The 20,632-nt window shown below is 37.3% G+C and overlaps 2 protein-coding genes across 3 annotated transcripts in view; one reads left to right on the forward strand and one right to left on the reverse strand.

The window, feature by feature from the left end:
* Window positions 1-4,041, reverse strand: part of padi2 (peptidyl arginine deiminase, type II) — a 14,395-nt gene extending 10,354 nt beyond the window's left edge. Inside the window, exons 1-4 of one of the 2 annotated variants that reach the window (XM_007546957.2) lie at window positions 3,799-4,041; window positions 963-1,134; window positions 723-798; window positions 214-275 (exon numbers count right to left, since the gene is read on the reverse strand). In XM_007546957.2, the coding sequence (XP_007547019.1) occupies window positions 214-275; window positions 723-798; window positions 963-1,134; window positions 3,799-3,962 (474 nt within the window). In that variant the 5' untranslated portion in view covers window positions 3,963-4,041. Of the gene's footprint in view, window positions 1-213; window positions 276-722; window positions 799-962; window positions 1,135-3,184; window positions 3,389-3,798 lie in introns of those variants that run through there. The other variant, XM_007546958.2, reaches the window with a different exon arrangement.
* Window positions 4,042-5,605: 1,564 nt separating this feature from the next.
* lrig2 (leucine-rich repeats and immunoglobulin-like domains 2) overlaps window positions 5,606-20,632 on the forward strand; it is a 20,079-nt gene continuing 5,052 nt past the window's right edge. The window contains exons 1-16 of the mRNA XM_007546959.2: window positions 5,606-6,285; window positions 6,704-6,778; window positions 8,570-8,704; window positions 9,081-9,224; window positions 9,429-9,572; window positions 9,752-9,895; window positions 10,154-10,297; window positions 12,145-12,225; window positions 13,509-13,580; window positions 13,768-13,836; window positions 15,108-15,271; window positions 15,497-15,808; window positions 16,468-16,749; window positions 18,106-18,546; window positions 19,334-19,486; window positions 20,408-20,548. Of these exons, the coding sequence (XP_007547021.1) occupies window positions 6,098-6,285; window positions 6,704-6,778; window positions 8,570-8,704; window positions 9,081-9,224; window positions 9,429-9,572; window positions 9,752-9,895; window positions 10,154-10,297; window positions 12,145-12,225; window positions 13,509-13,580; window positions 13,768-13,836; window positions 15,108-15,271; window positions 15,497-15,808; window positions 16,468-16,749; window positions 18,106-18,546; window positions 19,334-19,486; window positions 20,408-20,548 (2,689 nt within the window). The 5' untranslated portion in view covers window positions 5,606-6,097. The remainder of the gene's footprint in view (window positions 6,286-6,703; window positions 6,779-8,569; window positions 8,705-9,080; window positions 9,225-9,428; window positions 9,573-9,751; window positions 9,896-10,153; window positions 10,298-12,144; window positions 12,226-13,508; window positions 13,581-13,767; window positions 13,837-15,107; window positions 15,272-15,496; window positions 15,809-16,467; window positions 16,750-18,105; window positions 18,547-19,333; window positions 19,487-20,407; window positions 20,549-20,632) is intronic.

Raw genomic sequence — 20,632 nt, forward strand, 5'->3', positions numbered from 1 at the left:
TACACATAAATGTAAAAAAATTGCAAAATAGACTTCACAGAAAAAGAAAAACGAGTATCTCTGCTGCAGCATGTTCAAACTTGTACTAAGCTTGTACATTGGCACCCTAAGCTGTTCAAAATGCACCATAATAATTTGTTTCCTGACAAAAGCTCTTCTTGATGAAAAAGTGGGTAATATTTTTATTGTAATCAATAACATTTCATGTTTTACCTTATGCGGGTTGTTTATCTCCACAATGCCATCTCTGTCAGCATCCACGTCGAGAGAGATCTCTGGGAGACAAACACATCTTGCTTATCGCATAGTGCTTTTGCATGGGTTTGCATGTTTCATGCAAAGGCTCAAGTACAGTGCAGTTATTGCTTCAATGGTTCCTTTTCCAGTGCAAAATAATGTTTAGACTTTGGTCCTACTTTTAATCACTGATGATCTGTTAAAATTAAACTAACAAATAAATTTGCTGAACATTCCTCAGTGGTTGCCATGATTCCTTGTTTTGGACTCTGTGCTTCTGTTATTTCCTTGTAGTCATTTCTTAAAACTATTTTTCCTTGTTTTAGATCCGTCACACTCTGTTGCCTTTTTCCTGTTTTGTAGGTTAGTCTTCCATTTCTTAAATCTTCATTTTGCATCAAACTTGCTGCCTCCTTTACTCTGCATATTGGTCCACATCATCAGCTTCATGACAGAAGTGTGTTATTCAGTTAAATAAAACTTACCAATAGCAGTAAGATGCAGAACTGCTGTCCCCAAAACCGACCTGGTACTTCCACTTTGATAATAGCGGACGGAGAGCTTTATATAAATAAACAAATGTTTACTTATGGAAGACAAATGTAAGGAGTTTAATAACAAAAGCTGCAGGAATGTTTGACAAGGTTGTGTTGATGAGCCCTATCAATATGAAAAACTTGTGTTGGATTAAAGGCTTTCTGTATTTTCATGGCTGTCCAGATTACCTTATCATCTTTTTCATATTGGCTGGCATGGCTCATGGTGATGAGTATGACTGAGTTTCCACTGAGGGGTACCAGGGCCCCACGGGATGACTCCACAGGTGGAGGGCTGAGTTCGAATTTAACATTGGCAGTGCACTTCACTGAGAAGAATTTGGAGCCAGGAGGGGCGCTCCTGAAAAGCAGAATGACATATTTTGACATTAGGTGTTTCGCCTAATTCAACGTTTCTCAAAAGTAATCATACTCCTTGAGTTTTCAGCCATTTTGTCAAGTTACAATCACAACCTCTAATGTACCTTATGTGGTACATTTTACAATGTTGTGCAATACTGTGCACAGGGAACTTGAAATGCATTTACTGTCACATTCAATAAATTAGAATATAAGTCCTGATGAGTCTTGTTTGTTAAATTGAAAGTATCATCAACTTTTTTATTAAACCCATACTTCTGTTTTTAAAAAAGTTTTTTTTTTTTGATCTGATATAATATTTTAATTTCAAATGTCATGTTTTCTTTAGCTTTAAGTAGAAAATGACAAATTTGATGATCCGCACATGGTTTGTTTCAAATTGTACACAGGACTTCCTTATGGCTTTCTGTGGGGCTGTAACTGGACAACATGTGCAAAGCTTGAGTGGTAAGGGTACTATTACAAGGTTATGTAGAGTGTGCACAATAAAGTTCTTCCAGCGCCACTTAAGTCAGAGTAAACATAACTTAGGACGAACACTGATGTATGTTTCGCCTGCTCATGTTTCAACAGATGACAAACCAAACTGACAGCATAGGTCATAATGCTTATTTTGAACTTTCACTAGTCTAAAAAGTAAACCAGTCTTTGTGTAAAAAGTAAAATAACAAGAAGCGACTGAACTACTGAACAACTGAACATGTCTACATACGACTTTATATTAGCATTTACTGTTTCACTTACCTCAGCTGAGGTTTTAAAAATGTTGACATGTGTCAACCTGAATTAATTTTAACAATAAAAGACTCAATGTTGTTGTTTTATAGACTTTTCATGTGAGCTTCAGTTTAAGATCACAACAGATTTTTGTGAGCCAACGTCAAAGCCACTCACTGCGCCCATACTTATCTGTGCTCTGAAACTGCAGCTATGAACTTAGCCCCCCTTTTCTTCTTTTACAGTTTAGAATGTTGCAACAGCTTAAATGTCAGCCAGTAAAATCTTTCTTGAATTGTAATTTCGAATAACTTGTGCTATTTACACCTCACGAGTAGGTGTGTGCAGTTAAGTCAGCAAAATGGGCGTAGTAGGTTCTAAAAACAACAACCACAAAGATGCATGTGTGTATACATTCAACACATCAGTCATCCAAATTACAGTAATATTTTTTATCAACAGATACAAATAAAATATGCCTTGGAAAAATGAAAATTATCCCAGCTATGAATATAATTACATGCAAATGTCATGATGAATCAGTATCCAGTAATCACATCAACAGGTATCCTGTCACAGGAGATGCAAAAGATTGTGTTGAGTGGAATTTGAAACCCCCTAAAAGCCCTGGATAGACTACGCCACATGTTAGTCTTTTTTGTAATCGAGCCTGGTTCGGTTATGCACAACAGGCTGACATTTGTCAGAGCGTAGGCCCTTTTCTATGGAGAAAGACAAAGTGTTTTCTGTACAAAGCAACAAAAGAGGACTGTTGTGTCTATGTATTGTCCATAATAAAGGACAACCCCACAATTTCTGTACAAATACAAATGTTTTTCTGTGAACTAACAATGACTTCCTTGTTTTGCTGTAACTGTACCAAAACGGCGTAGTCATTGTGTGACTAAGATGAAAATACTTCAGTCAGTAGTACCAAAAAATATGTTTTAAGAAGCTTTTGTTGAAACGTATCACAACCCTAAATGTGAGAATTATCAGACATGATTTCCATCTAAATCCCCTGCTCATATTTTTGCTTCAGAGAAAGGGTTTCATCTGACGCTTAAATCTGACGCCTAAATACCCATCAGAACAGCTGGTGGGTATTTGCTTTTGGTGGGTCGTTCTTTTAAAACGACTTAAAAGAACGTCGTTTTATTGCCTAACATTATTTCCGTGTAGCAGCTGCAATAATGAGTCAAAAAAAAAAAAAAAAGAGAGAAGGAAAGTGTGAGCCTGTATCAAATGCTGGATCTTTAACAAACGGTGTGCACCTTGTAGTTGAAGGGTGGGCTGCAGAGAGAGAAGCCTACCTGTCTAAGTTTACGTTGAGTTCCGAGCCGACCACGCACACTACGTTGGTCGATCTATCATAATCTACTCGGAGAGTCCGCCGGTGAGCCATGGCTGCAGCCCTCTCGGCTCTCAAAGGCTCTGATACAGCTCCGGTACAAGAAGACGTAAACGGGTCAGCAGGTCTCGGAGAGGATAGCTCGACTAAGTCCGCAGTTACAACTGGAGCCACTGGGCGGTGATTGGTCAGAATATAGTCACCCCTCCTCGCCCCCCCCTTCCTTGCCCTTCTCGATGTCCAAACTCTTTATCTCTTACCAGTCTGTTTGTGCTGATAAAAAAAAAAAAAACCTTTGAATGTCGCTGCATGAGTTGCAATGAAGTTAATCCAGCTACAAAAACATAATATTGACACATTTCCTTAAGTAACCGGAGTGAGCTCTGTTGTCTCACCTTTCAGTTCAGCCTCTGTTGTCCGTCGGTTAATACATGCGCCAACAATTAAGTGTCGCACTTTGAAGCAAATTCGCGGAAACAATATGCAAATTAACACAGGCACCTAAATGTGAAGCACATGCTTCTTATTTCCACCGTTAATTCATCTGTTTCGCTAATAAATATCAAGTCAGTTTACCTGTTCAAATTCGCCTTCAAAGACGTGCCAACGACGTGCAGGACGCTCTGTGGATTGTTTGGGTCCAGACGGCATGTTCGGTGATATTCCGCTCCCCCTTTTCTTTTGTGGACAAAAGCAGGGAAATTGGACGCTGAATCAGTTTTGGAAATGTCCTGAGACATATTTGGCTGCCAAGTTCTCTGGCTCAAAGAAATGCAATGATCAAAGAAGTGGCTTCTCTGCTCATGGGAGGTGGATATATAAGAAAGAGGAGGTACCAAACTGTTTTTGAAGCCTATTGTACCTTTATTGTAATTGGCAGCTTGCTCGGACTATATTCTGAGAATACTCTTTACAAAGTAAAGGTACAAGTAAAGGTGCGACTGCTGATTGGTTTGTGTTGCTAGTGTTTCGCCTACACCTTATTTTTAAGGCGTATCCTCCTGTATTCTCTACGAATAATAGTTCAAAGCACACCCTAAGCAACACATGCGGACACAGCATAAATCTTTTTAGACAGAATGAGTTTAAAAATCCCTCCTGTATTCTCTACGAACAATAGTTCAAAGCACACCCTAAGCAACACATGCGGACACAGCATAAATCTTTATAGACAGAATGAGTTTCAAAATCAGACTTAAAAATATATTTGCCCCTGTTTGGGTTTCATTTAGTTCATAGATTGTCCCCACCCTTTCTCTGTAAAGAAGGGCAGGTATGGGGCCCCTTTCAATGAAGCAGAATTGACAAAACATGATGAAAGTAGACAGCAGGGCTTTACCAAGCTTCATCAGTGCGGCTGGGCTCACAAACACCAAGCTACGCTGAAGAGGAGCAGTCAGGTTTAAATAATCACACCCAGCTCCCGTTCTAACACAATGATTCTGATCACAGGTCACTGATGCATAAAAATGATCTACATCCAACTTGTTTTGAGCAAACAGACAATAATAGACTTGGATAAAAGTTGTCTCACAAATGATAAATGTCATTTGTGAGATAAAGAAAATGTGCTTGCATTAAAGGGTTGGAGAACAAAATAACAATATTAATAATAGCTTCTCTCCTTTTGAAAATTAAGGTTTGGCTTTTTGTCTCTTTTGTATTAAAACTTACATACACAATGATGTACGATGGAAAAATGCTGCCAGGCCAATAGCTGTTTAAAAGTGAGCACTGATATTTTAATACCAGGAAAAGTCATAATAGCTTGAAAACCCATCCTAATCTTTTATTTTAGAACCAGCAATGAAACATGCAACAATAGGGTTAAATATGTGCTTTACAAATAGTGTATAAAAATGTCATGTTTTTATTTCTTCAAGTAATTACTGACCTTGGGTTTTTTAAATTATTTTTTGCATCCTTATTTCACTGTACTTATTTTGATGTGGTGTGTAGAACCTTGTCTCTTTATCCTATAAACGTATAAAGAAAACTAAACATATGTAAGTACAACCTTTTTAAACATTACGTTATGATGATGATGATGATGATGATGATGATGATGATGGTTATTATTATTATTATTATTATTATTATTATTATTATTATTATTGTGTTATAATGGCGATAAAACTATGTTATAATTGCAAAGATCTGTTTCTGAAAATATAAATATTAAAACTTGCAGGTTAGAGATGCTACATACAATACTGTCAAGAAATATGATTGTTTTTGCTAACGCTCCTCTGCCAAACTTTTTTCCCAAAGAAGTGGGAAGGTCGCCACTTTAACTCAGTTAAACTACATCCAATCAAATCGTTGAAATTCTTTGACGAACTTGACCATTGACCAATAGCGTGTTTGTCAACATGCTGGAATGGGGCGGGATCTTTGCTATCCTTTGTCATCAGTTTACGGCGCATTGTTTTTCTTTTGGGACAGGGCTCCAAAAACGTGATTATAATTTGTAGAAAAATATGCTTTTAACGTTTCTGTTGTTGTTTTGTAACCAGAAGCCGTCGGAGCATTTATTTTAGGCTATTTCGTTTATCGGGAAGTGTTGTATTTTTGGGGTCAAACCAGCTTAGCAGTTAGCTGGTTAGCTTGGCGGTGAGGCTACCCTGATTGGAGCAGGACGAATTCCAGGCTGTTCGAAGAAGGGAACAAATCTCAGCTAGTATGTTTCGCGCAAGTTGGACAACATTGGATTACACGATTTATGTTGGGTTTATGAAGCTGTAAAGCTGAATTATGTGTTCATTACACTGAAATCAAACACCTCGGATAGTTTGTTGCTTTTGTAGCTCTAAAAAGTGCCATTTGAAAGGGTCTGTTAGCCACGTAGCTACCTCTCAGTAGGAGGACATTTAAAATGGCGGAAGGTTGGCCCACTCTTCCAGCTCTTGTTGTCCTGCTGCTGAGTTTCAGTGCCTGGGTCACAGACTCTTGTCCTGCTCCCTGCTCCTGCCCAAAAGGACAAGATGAGGTCCATATTTTGGAGTGCAACAGGAAAAGACTGTCCGCTGCACCGTTGGACGTCCCAGATGGGATAACTCAAGTGTAAGTACACAAGCGGATTTTGTCAGAAGCGTGTTTCAACTAAATCCTCTGCTCTGTTTTGATACAAAACCCTGCAACATTGATCATGAAGATGTTAATGCAATTTAATTGACAGAACCCTCTATGAAGGGCTGTTGTATACAGATATTTTGTTAGTTTTTTCTGTGTGAATTAAATTCCCTGTAAACTAATTGATAATTAATGTTATTTAAAAAACGTTTTAGGTTTCCAACTGCATTTAACTTATGTTAACTTTGTTGTCGGACTCTTAGTTAAAATTTTGTTTGTCATTGGTTATCTTGAATTAAAGTGATGTCAGGTTTTAGAGGTTTCCCGGGTTGTTTTTCTTTGTTCCTATCAGACAGGTCAGTTCACTTTGACCATTATGATTCTAATATTGTGTGTAATTTAATTTCAGCACCATGAACCACAACGACCTGGCTGTTTTTCCTTTTCTTGGAAACGTTTCATCAAACATTACCTCACTTTCATTGTGAGTACAGAACTCCCATTATGTGTTCTTCCCCCTTCCTTGATATAAAGATTTTAAATCATTTTCTGCCATGAATGTGTAGCATTATCATTCTCCATCTAAGACCTATTTAAGTACACAACATTTGATGTAATGTGCCATAGAGTGCTATCACATGCTTTGCCACTGCAAAAAACCTATTATATTTTGTTCCTGAGAAAAATAAATGATCTGTAATACATTCTTAATCATAATGAGCAGTTGCTAATCAATTGGGTCATTTCTATTTGTGTTTTTATTAACCCCTGAGAGAATAGTGGAATAACTTTTATTGCCCTCCCATTTTCTTGTTTTGTTTGGATCTAACAAGTCCAATGACACTTCTAAGTCATTTTGTCTTAAAAAGTTGTCTTACCCATGAATAAATGTAAACAGGAAAACTTCTAATCTTGCTTTTTGACACATGCAAAGGCAGAGTTTGTTCTGGAGCTGGACATAATATAATATAAAATCTTAAATTTTATTTCAAGTTCAATGTATGCAGTATTGCAATTAGAAAGTGCTAAGGAAATAAATAAGTCTTACCTAAGGTGAAACACTAAGTCAATCAAGAACGAATCAAGATGCATTTTGATTATTATTTTATTAAGAAATTAAGCAAAGAATATGAGCAACGACTCCCCTGGGTAGTCCAGGGAAGTGAAGAAAAGATTAATCACTTTTAATATCCACCAGCCCTCTTACAGAAATTGGAGCAAAAGGGAATATCCCACCAGTTTCAGTTTACTTCACATCTCTGGAATTTGCACCTGCAGACAATGACCCTGGATAGTTCCAACCCTGGTCAGAAATACTTTTTATTATGTGTTTCCAGTGAGCTGCCTCCAACATGAAGGGAGCTTTATAGATAAAATTGGTTGAAATAAAACAAAGTTTCGACATAACAAAAGTCTGCTGGAATGCAGTATTTGGCAGGTAATAACATTTCAGGCGCTTGTTTGCCACTAATGCATTAAATCCTGCAATCCTAACATGCTATACTTTATTTAGTTTAATTTAGTAAAAATGATATAGCCTGGATATGGTCTCAAAAGTTTGATTTGTACTGTTATAGTTGACCCATTTGCTCACTGTATGGAAGACTTGTTCAAGAATATTTGAGCCAAATAACTGACTTGATGTCAGTTAATGGGGCCACCACATCGCTCACTATAGAGTAGGCTCACCATATACAAATTGTTGGCCCTAGTTTGATTCCCAGCCCTGGGCAATTTCCCCTTACCTTTGTACCATTCTACTTGTCCAGCTATCAAAGAATTATGGTCACAAAAATCTTCTACTGATTTAGAAAAGAAATGGGAACAAACTTCCTCTGTGACAGAAAGGACAAAGTACGAAACTGACTGTTTGTTATATGGTTCTTATCTGTCAGTATGAGGTTACGCTTAAATTTAGCTGCCTTTAATGTTTGAATGATTTTTATATAACTTTTAAGTGGCTGGGCAATAAAATATCTTTTAAAAAAACCGTCAAAGAATTGTTCTGTGGAAGTTCACATAAAACAACTTGAAGAGTTTAATAAATATTAAAGATTTTTCTTTCTAATTCATGGAACCTGTCTCCTCAGAAGTTAGAAAAGATGAGCCGTCACTCCAAACATCTGAAAAATACAGATCCTTTTTAGGCATCATTAGTCATCATTACTCATTGGATTTAGTATTGCAGTATAGTCAAGCTTCGAATTGATTGTAACTTATAATTGTCAATGTTATTGCAGAAAACTGAAATGTTTTTGTTTTTAATATAATTCAGAGTCCACAATCGGATCTCAGAACTGTTGATGCATGAGCTACAACCCTACATTTCCCTGGAAACACTGGACCTAACGTCTAACTCCATCTCTGTGCTCAAAGTGGGAGCCTTTCCGTCCATCCAGCTCAAATATCTGTAAGTGATAGTACATCATTGAAATTAACATTACATACTTTTCCCCTCAAGACATGGAGTCATCATTAAACATTAACAACAACTTTTACTTCCTCCTCAGTTTCAGTGGTTAACAATAGTTGTGTAATCAGTAGTATAAGAAATAAGAAAACACTTCTGCGGATGAGTTTAGGCTGAATAGTAACACTTCTTTTGGGGATGTAAAGCATTTTAAATATCTTAATGAAAAAACTGCATGCATTGATGCTTTTGTTATTAAAGAAATCATCAATGCACGAAGCTTCTTTTACTCCTGAGCAGACCTAAAGTAGGTGAGGCATATTTATCCCTTTTTAATTTTTTGCTTCAGTGTTTCTGCTTTTGTTTCATCTTTTAGGAATTTGAGTAACAATAAGATCAGCCTCCTGGAGCCTGGCTGCTTTGAGAACATCTCCAGCTCACTGCTGGTGCTTCGGCTGAACAGGAACAGATTAGTTACGCTGCCGTCAAAAGTCTTCAAACTTCCTCAGCTTCAGCTACTGTAAGTATTAAACACATTTTAGTTCAAACCTGAAATCGGCACCCTCAAAGTGATTTTTATTTATGTTTTGGTTTGATCAACTTTTATTTAGGCCAATGAATCAAGCTGATGATGCTACTTTAAGTATTCCAGCCATCTTATGAGTTTACTTCGTTGTTTTATTTCTGCTTGGCTAAATAAAGCTTTGATTTACTTTCCCAACAGGGAAATGAAGCGTAATAAGATCAAGATAGTGGACAGTCTGACGTTCAAGGGGCTGGACTCGCTAAAGTCACTGAAGATGCAAAGAAATGGCATCACAAAGCTCATGGACGGAGCATTTTTTGGGCTAAACAACATTGAAGAGCTGTGAGTATAATGCTGTTCATTTCAATTTCAAAACAGTTTAGTTACTATTTATTTTAGAAGTAGCTGATTGGTTTTGATGGGAAATACTTTTCTCATGGTTTGTGAATTATCAGCCAGGAGTTTCTCACATAAAAATACATATTATTTCTTTGGTCTTTTGTTGTTTTCCCATCTTTCAGAGAGCTGGAACACAACAACCTAACGGAGGTTAATAAAGTTTGGCTGTATGGCCTCCGGATGTTGCGCATCCTGCAGATCAGCCACAACGCTATAGGTGTTATTCGTCCTGACGCCTGGGAGTTTTGCCAAAAACTGGAGGAACTGTGAGTGTGTTGCTATTAAAAACTGAAACCCCTACACAGATGAGCAGTCCCACATGGTTTCATCAGCCACTGTTGTATGATTGATTTAATGTTTACTGCCTTTTAATCTGAACCTGATTATAGCTTTCCACAGCTCATTTAGCAAAGGTTAGGTTGTGAAATTGTCTAATTTCTGAACATATTTGTTACACAAGCAAACAAGGTCAAATTTAAATGGATGGGAATTGTACTTTATGAAATTGGTGTTTATCTTTGCAGAGACTTGTCCCACAACCACCTGACGAGACTTGAGGAGTCTGCTTTTGTTGGATTAGGATTCCTGGAGACTCTGAACCTGGGAGAAAACTCCATCAGCCATTTGGGAGAAGGCGTTTTTAGCGGCTTGGCACATCTGCGCACCTTGTAAGTACAATGCCCTGTAGCAGTAACGCTTATGTGTTCTAAGATATTAAATGGAGCCGAGTTTGCTTGTTAAAATCAAGTCTTGACTTGTTCTTGACTTGCATTCCGACAGATTGCTGACTACAGTAGGTCAGTGTGCTTGTTTTCGTTCCTTATCTTACTTCTAGTCTGACATGAATACAGTTTTTCCGTACAAATTAGAAAAACCATAGGAGCTGTTTCCTCTTTACACGCTGCTTTAGTTTCCGTTATGTGGTAATCCTGCTTTAGTCATTTCATTTGTATTGTAAATCAAATGACTCAGTGTGTAATTTTTCCCAGAATTCCACTTTATTTCTGTATTATCTGTTCTCCAAGTGGAGAAGAAAGTGTTTTTGACAGCCTGAAGAGGTGCTTTAATGATTAGCATGTATTAACATTTAATGAATGTGGGTTTCTCCTAAGTAGACTCTGATGGATTAAAACTGCAAATGCAATCATAATCAGTCTTTCTAATGGAATATTTGCACATTTGCACATGTCTGTACGTGTCATACATGTGGGATGTGAGAGGGTTCTGCACTTTAGCTGTACGAGTGGCAGATTTAATGGGACGATTACACTATCAACAACATTAGCATTACAACAAAGGCTTTGGAAATCCAAGACAATAATATGCTAACCTAATTAAGCAAGTATGCAGTTTTCATATAAGTATTATTCTGTAACTTAGGAAGTGTAGAGAAACTCCTTATTTGATGCAAGTATAAGGTGCTGAAAATAAATATGGAGAGCTTATGTTTTGGTATGTTTATTATCCAGAAAGCTTTCATTGAAGAGGGGTATTTTACAGAGCCAAGCTTCTTTCAAAGGTGGCCATGCATGAGGGAAGTAAAACAAAAGAGCCTGTGACCCATCCTGCAAACACAAAGCCTCTCTGGTTTTCCAGGAGACCCATGAACTGTGATAAACAGAGCCAATTATTTCCTCTCTTCAGAAGCAGGGCCACCAAACTTTGACACAGCTTAGAACCTCGGTGTCTCAAATTGTTAGGTCCGGAACTTTGGCTACATTCACACAGTAAGCCTTAATGCTCAATTTTGATAGATTTTTTTTTTTTTGCTGGGATCTGATTGTTTGTGTGTGTGTATGTGTGTGTGTGTGTATGTGTGTGTGGTCATACATACTCCTCATTTAAAGCAAGTATAACCAGACTTCTGTGTGAACGGTTTACAATCCCAGAGTGACCCGCATGCACAGAAGAAGAATGTCACACTGATTACGGGAGCAATAATGGATACCACTATCTATGGATTTATTTTAAAGTTATTCACCAATGGGAGTCGGCAGTACTGTCACAAGAAAGCACAACTAACACCAATGGTATTTTGTAGAACATTGACTGGAATCTGTGTAAAGAAGTATTTTTGTACATGTTGCCGGCACCAGGAGTGGTAGAATTGTGATTATGATATTTCATAAGTCCAGATTTGTCATAGATTTAATTGTTGTTTATGTCCAGTTTTAGTCTGTCTGGCGGTGACACATGTCTCACGTCAATGACGTAAAAGTTGGATAAGATGTCACTTGACCATTTGGACTGCAGACGCTTTCCAAACTACTGGAGATGTATTATATTAGTGACACATATTTGATTTACATATTTGTTTATTTTTTTGCAGCAGTTCAAGGTTGAAAGGATTGGAATGGGGTCATTAAAACTGCTGTGTGATTGTTGCCTACAGTTGCTATTACTGGCAACCACAGTTCTTGGGTTGGAAAGACTAATTTATAATGTATTTACAGAAGACGTTTTTAGCTGTTTAGCACATTTAACATATAATGTGTGATATGACTTTGTTTTTCAGAGATATTCACAACAATGAAATCTCATGGGCCATTGAAGACTCCATTGCTGTATTTGATGGAATGAAGAAGCTGAACACACTGTAAGAATGGATATAAATATGGCTGTGTGAAATTATGTACTGCTTGCATGCATGCATATTGTTGGAATGTCTTTTATTTAGACAAATACCCTTCTTACATGTTATTTCTTAGTGCTTCAGACATACCATTAGCATTTTAGTGATGAATGTTATAAATCTAACATATAGCTGTTTATTTACAGTGCTGTAAAAAGTGTTTGCCCTTCACACATTTGTTCTGTTATAGATGATTTTGTCCTAGTGAAAGGATTCTGATCATGAAAACTAATTATAAGAAAAAGACAGGCAGAGTAAATGGAAATGGATTGTTTTCCTTATTTTATTTATTATAGGATAAGACCATTCAGACCAATCTGATACTATGTGAAAAAGTAGTTTGTGTGTTTTGAAATATTGTTCTGGTGTTTATCCCAAGTGTTTAGGCTAATGCCCCAAACTGATGCTGGCTGGATAATCTTTAGGATTTTCAGGTGGAATGTTTTTTTTTTTTTTTTTTAAATATTTGGTGGAGCTTTGGGTTTTATTTGTTCCGCAGCAGTTTTGATCTTCCAGTCTTTTTTGTTGTTGAATTATAAGCATCATCTGAGCTAAGTGAGGCTACCCACGCTTATTGGTATTTTGGGTTGTGTTTTAATCTTGTGGATGTGGTGTTGACATACTCTTGGAGTAATTTTGGCAGGTCAGCCACTTCTTGGAAGATTCATTCCTGTTTCATTTTTTCTCCATTTGTGGTTAATGATGTTCACTGTGGTTTATTGAAGCCTCACAGCCTTAGAAATGGTTTTGTAATCCTGTCTAGACACACACATGTTGATGAGTTCCACTTTTCATGTCTGTTCTTTTAATTGAACTGGATGTATTGCTATTTGAGATCTTTGAACCTACGTCTTGTTGTGAGCTACGTTCTATTTTAGTAATACCATAATTATGCAGGTCAGGCAATAACAACACCTTTTTTTTGTACACAGGGCTGGTTGGTTTGGCAAACTGTTTCTTTGAATGAATTCTGTTTGATATTACAATTTGTTTGACTTAAATGTGGCAAAAATAAAAAATAAATCTCTGTCAGGTACCAACACTTTTAACAGCACAATTGACTATATGTCTATAGTGAATTTTTAATTTATAGCCATTTTATAGCCTGAACAAGCTGACTGACCATGAAATGCTGTTCAGTTGTTTTAAACGAACCTTCACGAAAGTTATGGTCTCGGTTTACCAATGTGGAAAACAACTTAAGAAACTGTTGAAAAAATATTACATCAAATTACTTTATTTTGCAGAAATTTGCAGCGGAACAAAATCAAATCAATCACTCAGAAGGCGTTTGAGGGGCTGGATGAGCTGAAGGAGCTGTGAGTTAAATCATTAAACTTTGTCTTTGAGTCCTGACAGTTCTGATAACTGTACAAATATGTTATTGATGACAGATTATATGTATCAGTAAAGCTGTCTTAGTATTATGTAATTTTAGTAAATGCAGATATAACTGAGATCAGATCTAGTTAAAAGCTCTAATCCATATTTCTGTCTTGTCTGCAGGGACCTTGGCAAAAACGGTATCATGTCCATACATCCTGAGGCGCTTTCCCATTTAAAACTCGAAGTATTGTAAGTACGCTGAAAGCTTAAGTCTTAGTTTTTGTTAACCTTACATACAACAACGTTTTTTTATGTTGTTTCTTAAACTGATTTTTAAAAAATGGAATTAGATTACTTATAAAACACAAATTTACTTTTTGTTTTGATGTTAGAGATGTGTTTATTTTCAGGTACATCTTGAGCTGACCCCCTGTTAGCAAAAACAGCCACGTCCTCTGTTAGAAAATACTGCAGAAATATTTTTTCCTTTTTCGAGGTTTTGATCAGCACTTGTTTGGAGTCTTTAAGACTTTGCATAAAGTACCCTTGATGCTGTAATGAAAGTTAGACAATTTCTTATTTTCATTAGAATTTGACTTATAATCACATTATTTTGTTTATAAGTCAACCTTCACTTCAGCACACTTTATTTGCAAGTGGATAAAGGATATTTTGCTAGTAATCTGGGAAAACTGAAAAGAGAAACTGCATTACTGGAAGTAAAGATTAGCGCTGTGTTAAACTCCTACCGATGTGTTAATGTTGCAGTCGGGTGAAAATGCACATCACTTGATGGGAAACTATATAGACTACAGAGGAGTCAAAAATGATAATCCTATCCTCTGTAACAATACTGGAGACCTACACACATCTCAGTGTATGCTCTCTGTAAAAAGACATCAATTCTATATTATGTTTGCAGAACTTCTAAAGCCATGGATTTTGTTTTTTGAAATGTTTGAAACATGGAACTTTAAAGTGAGAAGACAATTGCACATCTAATCTAAACAGATTTGACTGAACACAGTGAAATGGTTAAGTGCCAGCTTACTATAGCTGGAAACACTAACTTCTTTCAAACTTGACACCGATGACCTAAAGATATTGCACGTCACTTCATATGAACATACACATCCAAGATGTGTTCACTAAAATTAAATTTGATATGTACCCTGTGACTTCTAGGATAATGCACCAAAACACCTAGAAGTGCCAGGAGTTTTGTTGGGGAATTCCAGTTTATGTTAGAGGAACAAGAAAAGAGTTCATTTGGTGATTGTGAATATTTAGATGTTGACTCTGCTCCTCTGGTTTTAAACTTTCCATTGTGAATTAGTGGAGTTACTTTGTCTTTCTTTAGATATTTTTACTTTATATTTGCTTTCACTACTATGATGGCATGACCTTTCTGGAAGGTTAATTTAAGTTGAGACTTTAACCTAGATAAATAAGGGATTTAATTATAAAAACAAAAAGTTTTTAAAATTTATGACAATTTGTCCATTTTTCTGCTTTCTCAGTGTCCTGAACTCCAGCAGCCTGCTGTGTGACTGTCATATGCAGTGGCTGGGTCCCTGGCTGAAGGAAAGCCAGTTCCTTCAGTCTGTCTCTGCTGTCTGCGCCCACCCTGCTGGTCTACTTGGTCGCAGCATCCTTTCAATCAGCCCAGATGAGTTTGTTTGTGGTCAGTTTGAATATTTAAATTCTCAGAAATATACAATGAATTATAAAAGATGTTACAAAAAGGTCCTTGTCTATGTTTGGTGTTTTTGTTGAGGTATTTGGAATAGTTGCAATTCTAATACAGTGTGGTAAATATTTCATTCTGAGAGACATTTTATTCAAGAGTTCTATTGGAATATAGTTAATATAGAACAATTCTCCCAATTTTCCTCTTTCTCCACTATAGATGATTTCCCCAAGCCTCGGATCACAACCCACCCGGAGACCTCTGTGGCTTTGAGGGGCAACAACATGACTCTGAGCTGCGTTGCATCCAGCAGCAGTGACTCGCCTATGACCACGGCGTGGCGGAAGGACGGGGAGGTTCTCTACGATGCAGAAGTGGAAAACTATGCCCGTTATCAGGACGGACAGCTCATCTACACCACCGTGCTTCATCTCCTCAATGTCAACTTCACTGATGAAGGGCTTTACCAGTGTGTTGTCTCTAATCACTTTGGCTCCAACTACTCAAACAGGGCTATGCTGACGATCAATGGTGAGACCTTGTCTGCTTTTTCATGAATACTTTTAACATCTGCTATTAGAAATGTTAATATCTGTGTTGGTCTTGATATTGAAAAAAACAAATTCTAGATTATCGGTGACAGTGTGCCAGGTCCATAAAGGCAGAACTATTCAATGTAATTCAATGCTTTATCCTCTGAGCTTTATTATTTATTGTACATTGGCTGTTAATACTATGCTTCTTATTGCACTTACTGAACAAATTAAAGTTGAATTGTTTTTGACCAAGCTTGTAAAGCTTTTGGTGTCTTTAAAGATACTGTACTGGTCCAGAGTAATCAAATAAATTTGTTATTCAGCACATTTCCATCCGTTTGTAAAAAAAATGAACTTTTTAAGTCAATTGAGCACTGGTTTTATGTATTGGATTGTATAGGCCAATTCTAATATTCAGATAGCTGTATTGGTATCAGAAGTGGAAAAAGTGGATCAGTGCATCCCTGTTTGTTTTCTAGAAAAAGTGTTGGTCTTAGAAACTTAGTCTGCAATGCAGTACTTTAATAAGGATTGTGCTATTGTGATTTAACTGAGTTGCAATTAAAATTATTACCTAAAAGATTTTAGGAAAAGTATCTGCCAAAAGATTTCTTGATAACAGACCCTAACCTCAGATTGCCCTCTGCTTTTCAGAGATGCCCTCCTTCCTTAAGACTCCCATGGATCTGACAATCCGCACTGGGATGACGGCCCGGCTTGAGTGTGCAGCGGAAGGTCACCCTTCTCCCCAGATCGCTTGGCAGAAGGATGGAGGCACTGACTTCCCCGCTGCCAGAGAGCGCAGGATGCACGTGATGCCCGATGACGACATCTTCTTCATCGCTAAAGTGAAGACAGAAGACATGGGAGTGTACAGCTGTACGGCTCAAAATGCAGCTGGCAGTCTCTCAGCAAACGCCACTTTGACCGTCCTGGGTGAGTCACGCTCCTTATCAGCAGAGAGTATAGCTGTTCCTTTGTTTTCTGCTCGGTCATTTCCGCTCAAATTGGATGCTTTTCTATAAGTGTCACTTACTAGAAGCTTTTATTTGTTACCACGTTGCCAGATTGAATCAGTGGTGCTGTAAAAGAAAACCTTAACATGTTTATTATTCGCAGGGTTCTTATGAGTGGTTCAAATTCTTGAAAATGCTTGAATTTCAATACGATGTTTTCAAGTGCTTGATTTCTGTATAAAGTCCTTTTTAAGTTCTGGATAATTGAATTGCACAGTTCTGTAACAAAGTGTAATCGAACGTTTGATTAAAAGCCTTAATTTAGAGAACATTAATTAAAGTTGAACCTTAATTAAAGTTTAAACTGATTTAACTTCAGAAAGTGAGACACATCTCACTATCTGAAGTTAAATCAGTCTAAGCTTTTCTTGTTTAGATAAGATAAGTTATCTAAACAAGATAAGCTTTTATAATTTGTATAGGTACAAATGTGTACCAAAATTATCTAAGTTTAGGCAATTTAGAGAATCACCTTAATTATTTGCTAAATGCCAGAATACTTAGCAAGAACATTTTTACACTTTTTTTTTTTTTTTTTTTAACTTTCTTTATATATTTAACATTTAATTTGAGCAGGAAGGTCATTTTCCTAAACATAATTAGTTTGGGTTGTTTCAGTGTAAATAATATTTATTATTCCCAATGACTCAATGATGTATTGATCATTGAGTCAATACAATGACTCAATGATCATTGAGTCATTGTATTGACTCAATGCATAATGTATAAATTATAATTTATACATTATAATTTAATGTATAAATTATAAGGGTTAGCTTATAATTTATACATTATGCAAGTGAACACTAACACAAATTTTTCTTGTTAAATTAGTGTTTTGTTCCCTAAGCAGTCAGGTTTATAGCGTGCGTGCGTGCGAGAGCGAGAGAGACATTTCAAAACATTTTCTTTTAGTTTACATTGTCCATGCTCTAGAACATAAAATACCATCACAAGACATTATTAACAAGTCATAAATTATGTCATAGTGAATAGAAACTGTTTTTGTTTTAGTTCATTTGCGTTGCTTTTATTTTATGTCCAACATGTGGAAAAGTTTGAAGACTTTCCTTAGAAATGCTTGAAAAGTTCTTGAATTTTACTGTGGGAAAAGTGTGAGGCCTGTTTTCACATCTTCCTGGCTAGTGTATCTCTATTAATCACTATTTTAATAACTATACTTGTCAGACTTTTTTATGCAAACTAGTTGTCAACTACAAATTTCACTTTTCATACCAACCAATTCCAAAACTTAATCAGTCCTCCTATTTTCCAGAAACCCCATCCTTCGTGCGAGATTTGGAAGACCGAACAGTGGCACGTGGTGAAACTGCAGTGCTTCAGTGCATAGCCGGAGGCAGTCCCGCTCCCCGACTCAACTGGACCAAAGACGACGGGCCTCTCATGCTCACAGAGCGTCACTTTTTTGCTGCAGCCAATCAGCTCCTCATCATAGTTGATGCTGGTCCAGCTGATGCTGGGAAGTACACCTGCATCATGTCTAACACCGTGGGTACCAAACGCGGCCACATCTACCTCAGCGTCTCACCATTACCCAGCTGTGACACAGCAGCTGGGTACGACTATGACGGCTGGACCACTGTGGGGATCGTGGTAATTGTTGTTGTGTGCTGTGTGGTCGGGACGTCACTCGTCTGGGTCATCGTCATCTATCACATGCGCAGGAAGAATGAGGACTACAGCATCACCAACACTGGTTAGTCATTTTCGAAATGCTGTTAAATGAAGGCAGATACAAGATTAAAGGGGACCTATTATGCAAAATCCACATTTTGCACATTTTTGTACTTCTGTTTTGATTTCAACTGCTTTTAAAAACAGCCAAAGCACTTAAAAAATAAAAACCACCCAGCCATTTTTTGGCAATAGGTTAACTGTTTCAAAAACCCTTGGGAATGTAACGTCAGAAATCAGATGGCCTTGCCCCTCATTAGCATCAGCTGGGAAAGCTGGACTTACTAACCCCAGCTAAGTCCAGCCTGTTACCTAGCAACCCAAACTGAACTCCCAGACATTTGCCCAGCAGATTTTACCACTGTACGTGCTGTGCAATGGGTATGTTATGTTGCTGACTTGCCATCCAGAAACCACTTGCTGCTTCTTGTTGGTTGTGCAGGAGGGTCCACTAATGCTTTTCAAAGATATAGGGATGTATAATTATCTGTCTGTTTGCACCCTTTTTAACCTGAAATGTAAACGTTGAGTGATGGGGTGTGGTCAGTAGAAGCTTATTTAAATTTAAAGTGACAAGAGGCCCTAAAGCAGCTCAGTCTGAAATGCAGAACTGACCAGATTAAAATCTCATCTAAGAATGACTTTGTGCAGAAAAAATTTAATGAACATGTTTTGTATAGTCCATAGACCCATCCTAACCTGTTAACAGAGGCATAGTAGGTCACCTTTAAATCTTTACTCAGCCAGAAAATCAGACGTTCTGCCATGAAACTAATATTTACCTGGTTGGACACATGTCTTTGTTACAGATGAGATGAATTTGCCAGCAGATATCCCAAGCTACCTGTCCTCTCAGGGTACTTTGTCAGAGCCACAGGAAGGCTACAGTAACTCTGAGGCAGGAAGCCACCAGCAGCTCATGCCTCCCCTCTCCAATGGATACATCCATAAGGGCACTGATGGTATGTACTCCGTTTTAAATCGCAGCAGGATTCAGTCAAACCTTTTTTCTCAATACTGTGTACAATTGCTGATGTTTTGCTTGTAGGTTTGTGATGTTGACATTACAAACATGTTGTCGTATTTGTATGCATGATTCTTGCAGTAGATGCAGTTGAACTGCTATGATGTTCCTCAGACATGTTTTGTAATGTAAGTTGCCTGGAAATTCTCAAGAGCTTTATCGTTTATTGATACAATTTGGAGTACATTTCAGACGGAATTAATGTATTTGTTAGTTGACATAAAACAGCTGGTTCCACTGAAATTGTTTTAGGAGTATAGGAGTAAAAGTGGTTGAATGCAAATTCTCAATACACTGAAAACATTTCAGAAATTCTGCAAAAATAAATTTCACACCTTACACTGTGCACTACTTCTTGACTTATCAACGTAATAAATAAGGAAGTACAAAAGTGTTTGTCCATCACAAAAATGCCAATCAAGCACATTAGATTTTCTGGGGGTTTTTTCCCCACAACATAAATTGAAAAAGTTCAAGGTGTGTTAATACCTTTGCAAGTTGTTTGCCATAACTTGTGACTAAATCTCCCAAGATCTGACTTGAGTACTGCAAGAGTAGATTAAAAATAATAGATTTGTCTAGTTTTTGTTTGGGCTTAATGAACATTTTCATCTCAAGAAAACATGTTGACATAATAAAGAGTACATAAATAAACAAACAGGTTTTCTAAAGAAACTCTCCTACCAAAACAAAACAAAAATTTTAGAGGCTTTTTTAAGAAGAACACAGCTTCTCAGATGTGCCTTTTTAATGTGATTTGAGATACACTCATGCCTATCAGGCACTTGTGTCTGTTGTTGTGTTTTGGATCATATCCCCCTCAGAATGAAACTGTAACTAATTATTATGTTTGTCCCAGGAGTCTGCTATGGAGACACAGGCAGTGAGGTGGAAACTGAAGGGAATGGGATGCTGCACTGCAAGATGGGCTCTCTGTTCACCGGCCGTAGCAGCTTCCATCCTGGCGAGTCTCGTGAGGGATTAGCGGGAGTCTCCTCTGGTTTGTCATTATTTTATTGCTTCTATTTACTTTTTTAAAAAATTGGAATGTTTTCTCTCTGAAAAATCTTTGAATTAGCCGTCG

Source organism: Poecilia formosa, unplaced genomic scaffold (genome assembly GCF_000485575.1).
Source record: "Poecilia formosa unplaced genomic scaffold, Poecilia_formosa-5.1.2 Scaffold18, whole genome shotgun sequence".
NCBI lineage: Eukaryota > Metazoa > Chordata > Actinopteri > Cyprinodontiformes > Poeciliidae > Poecilia > Poecilia formosa.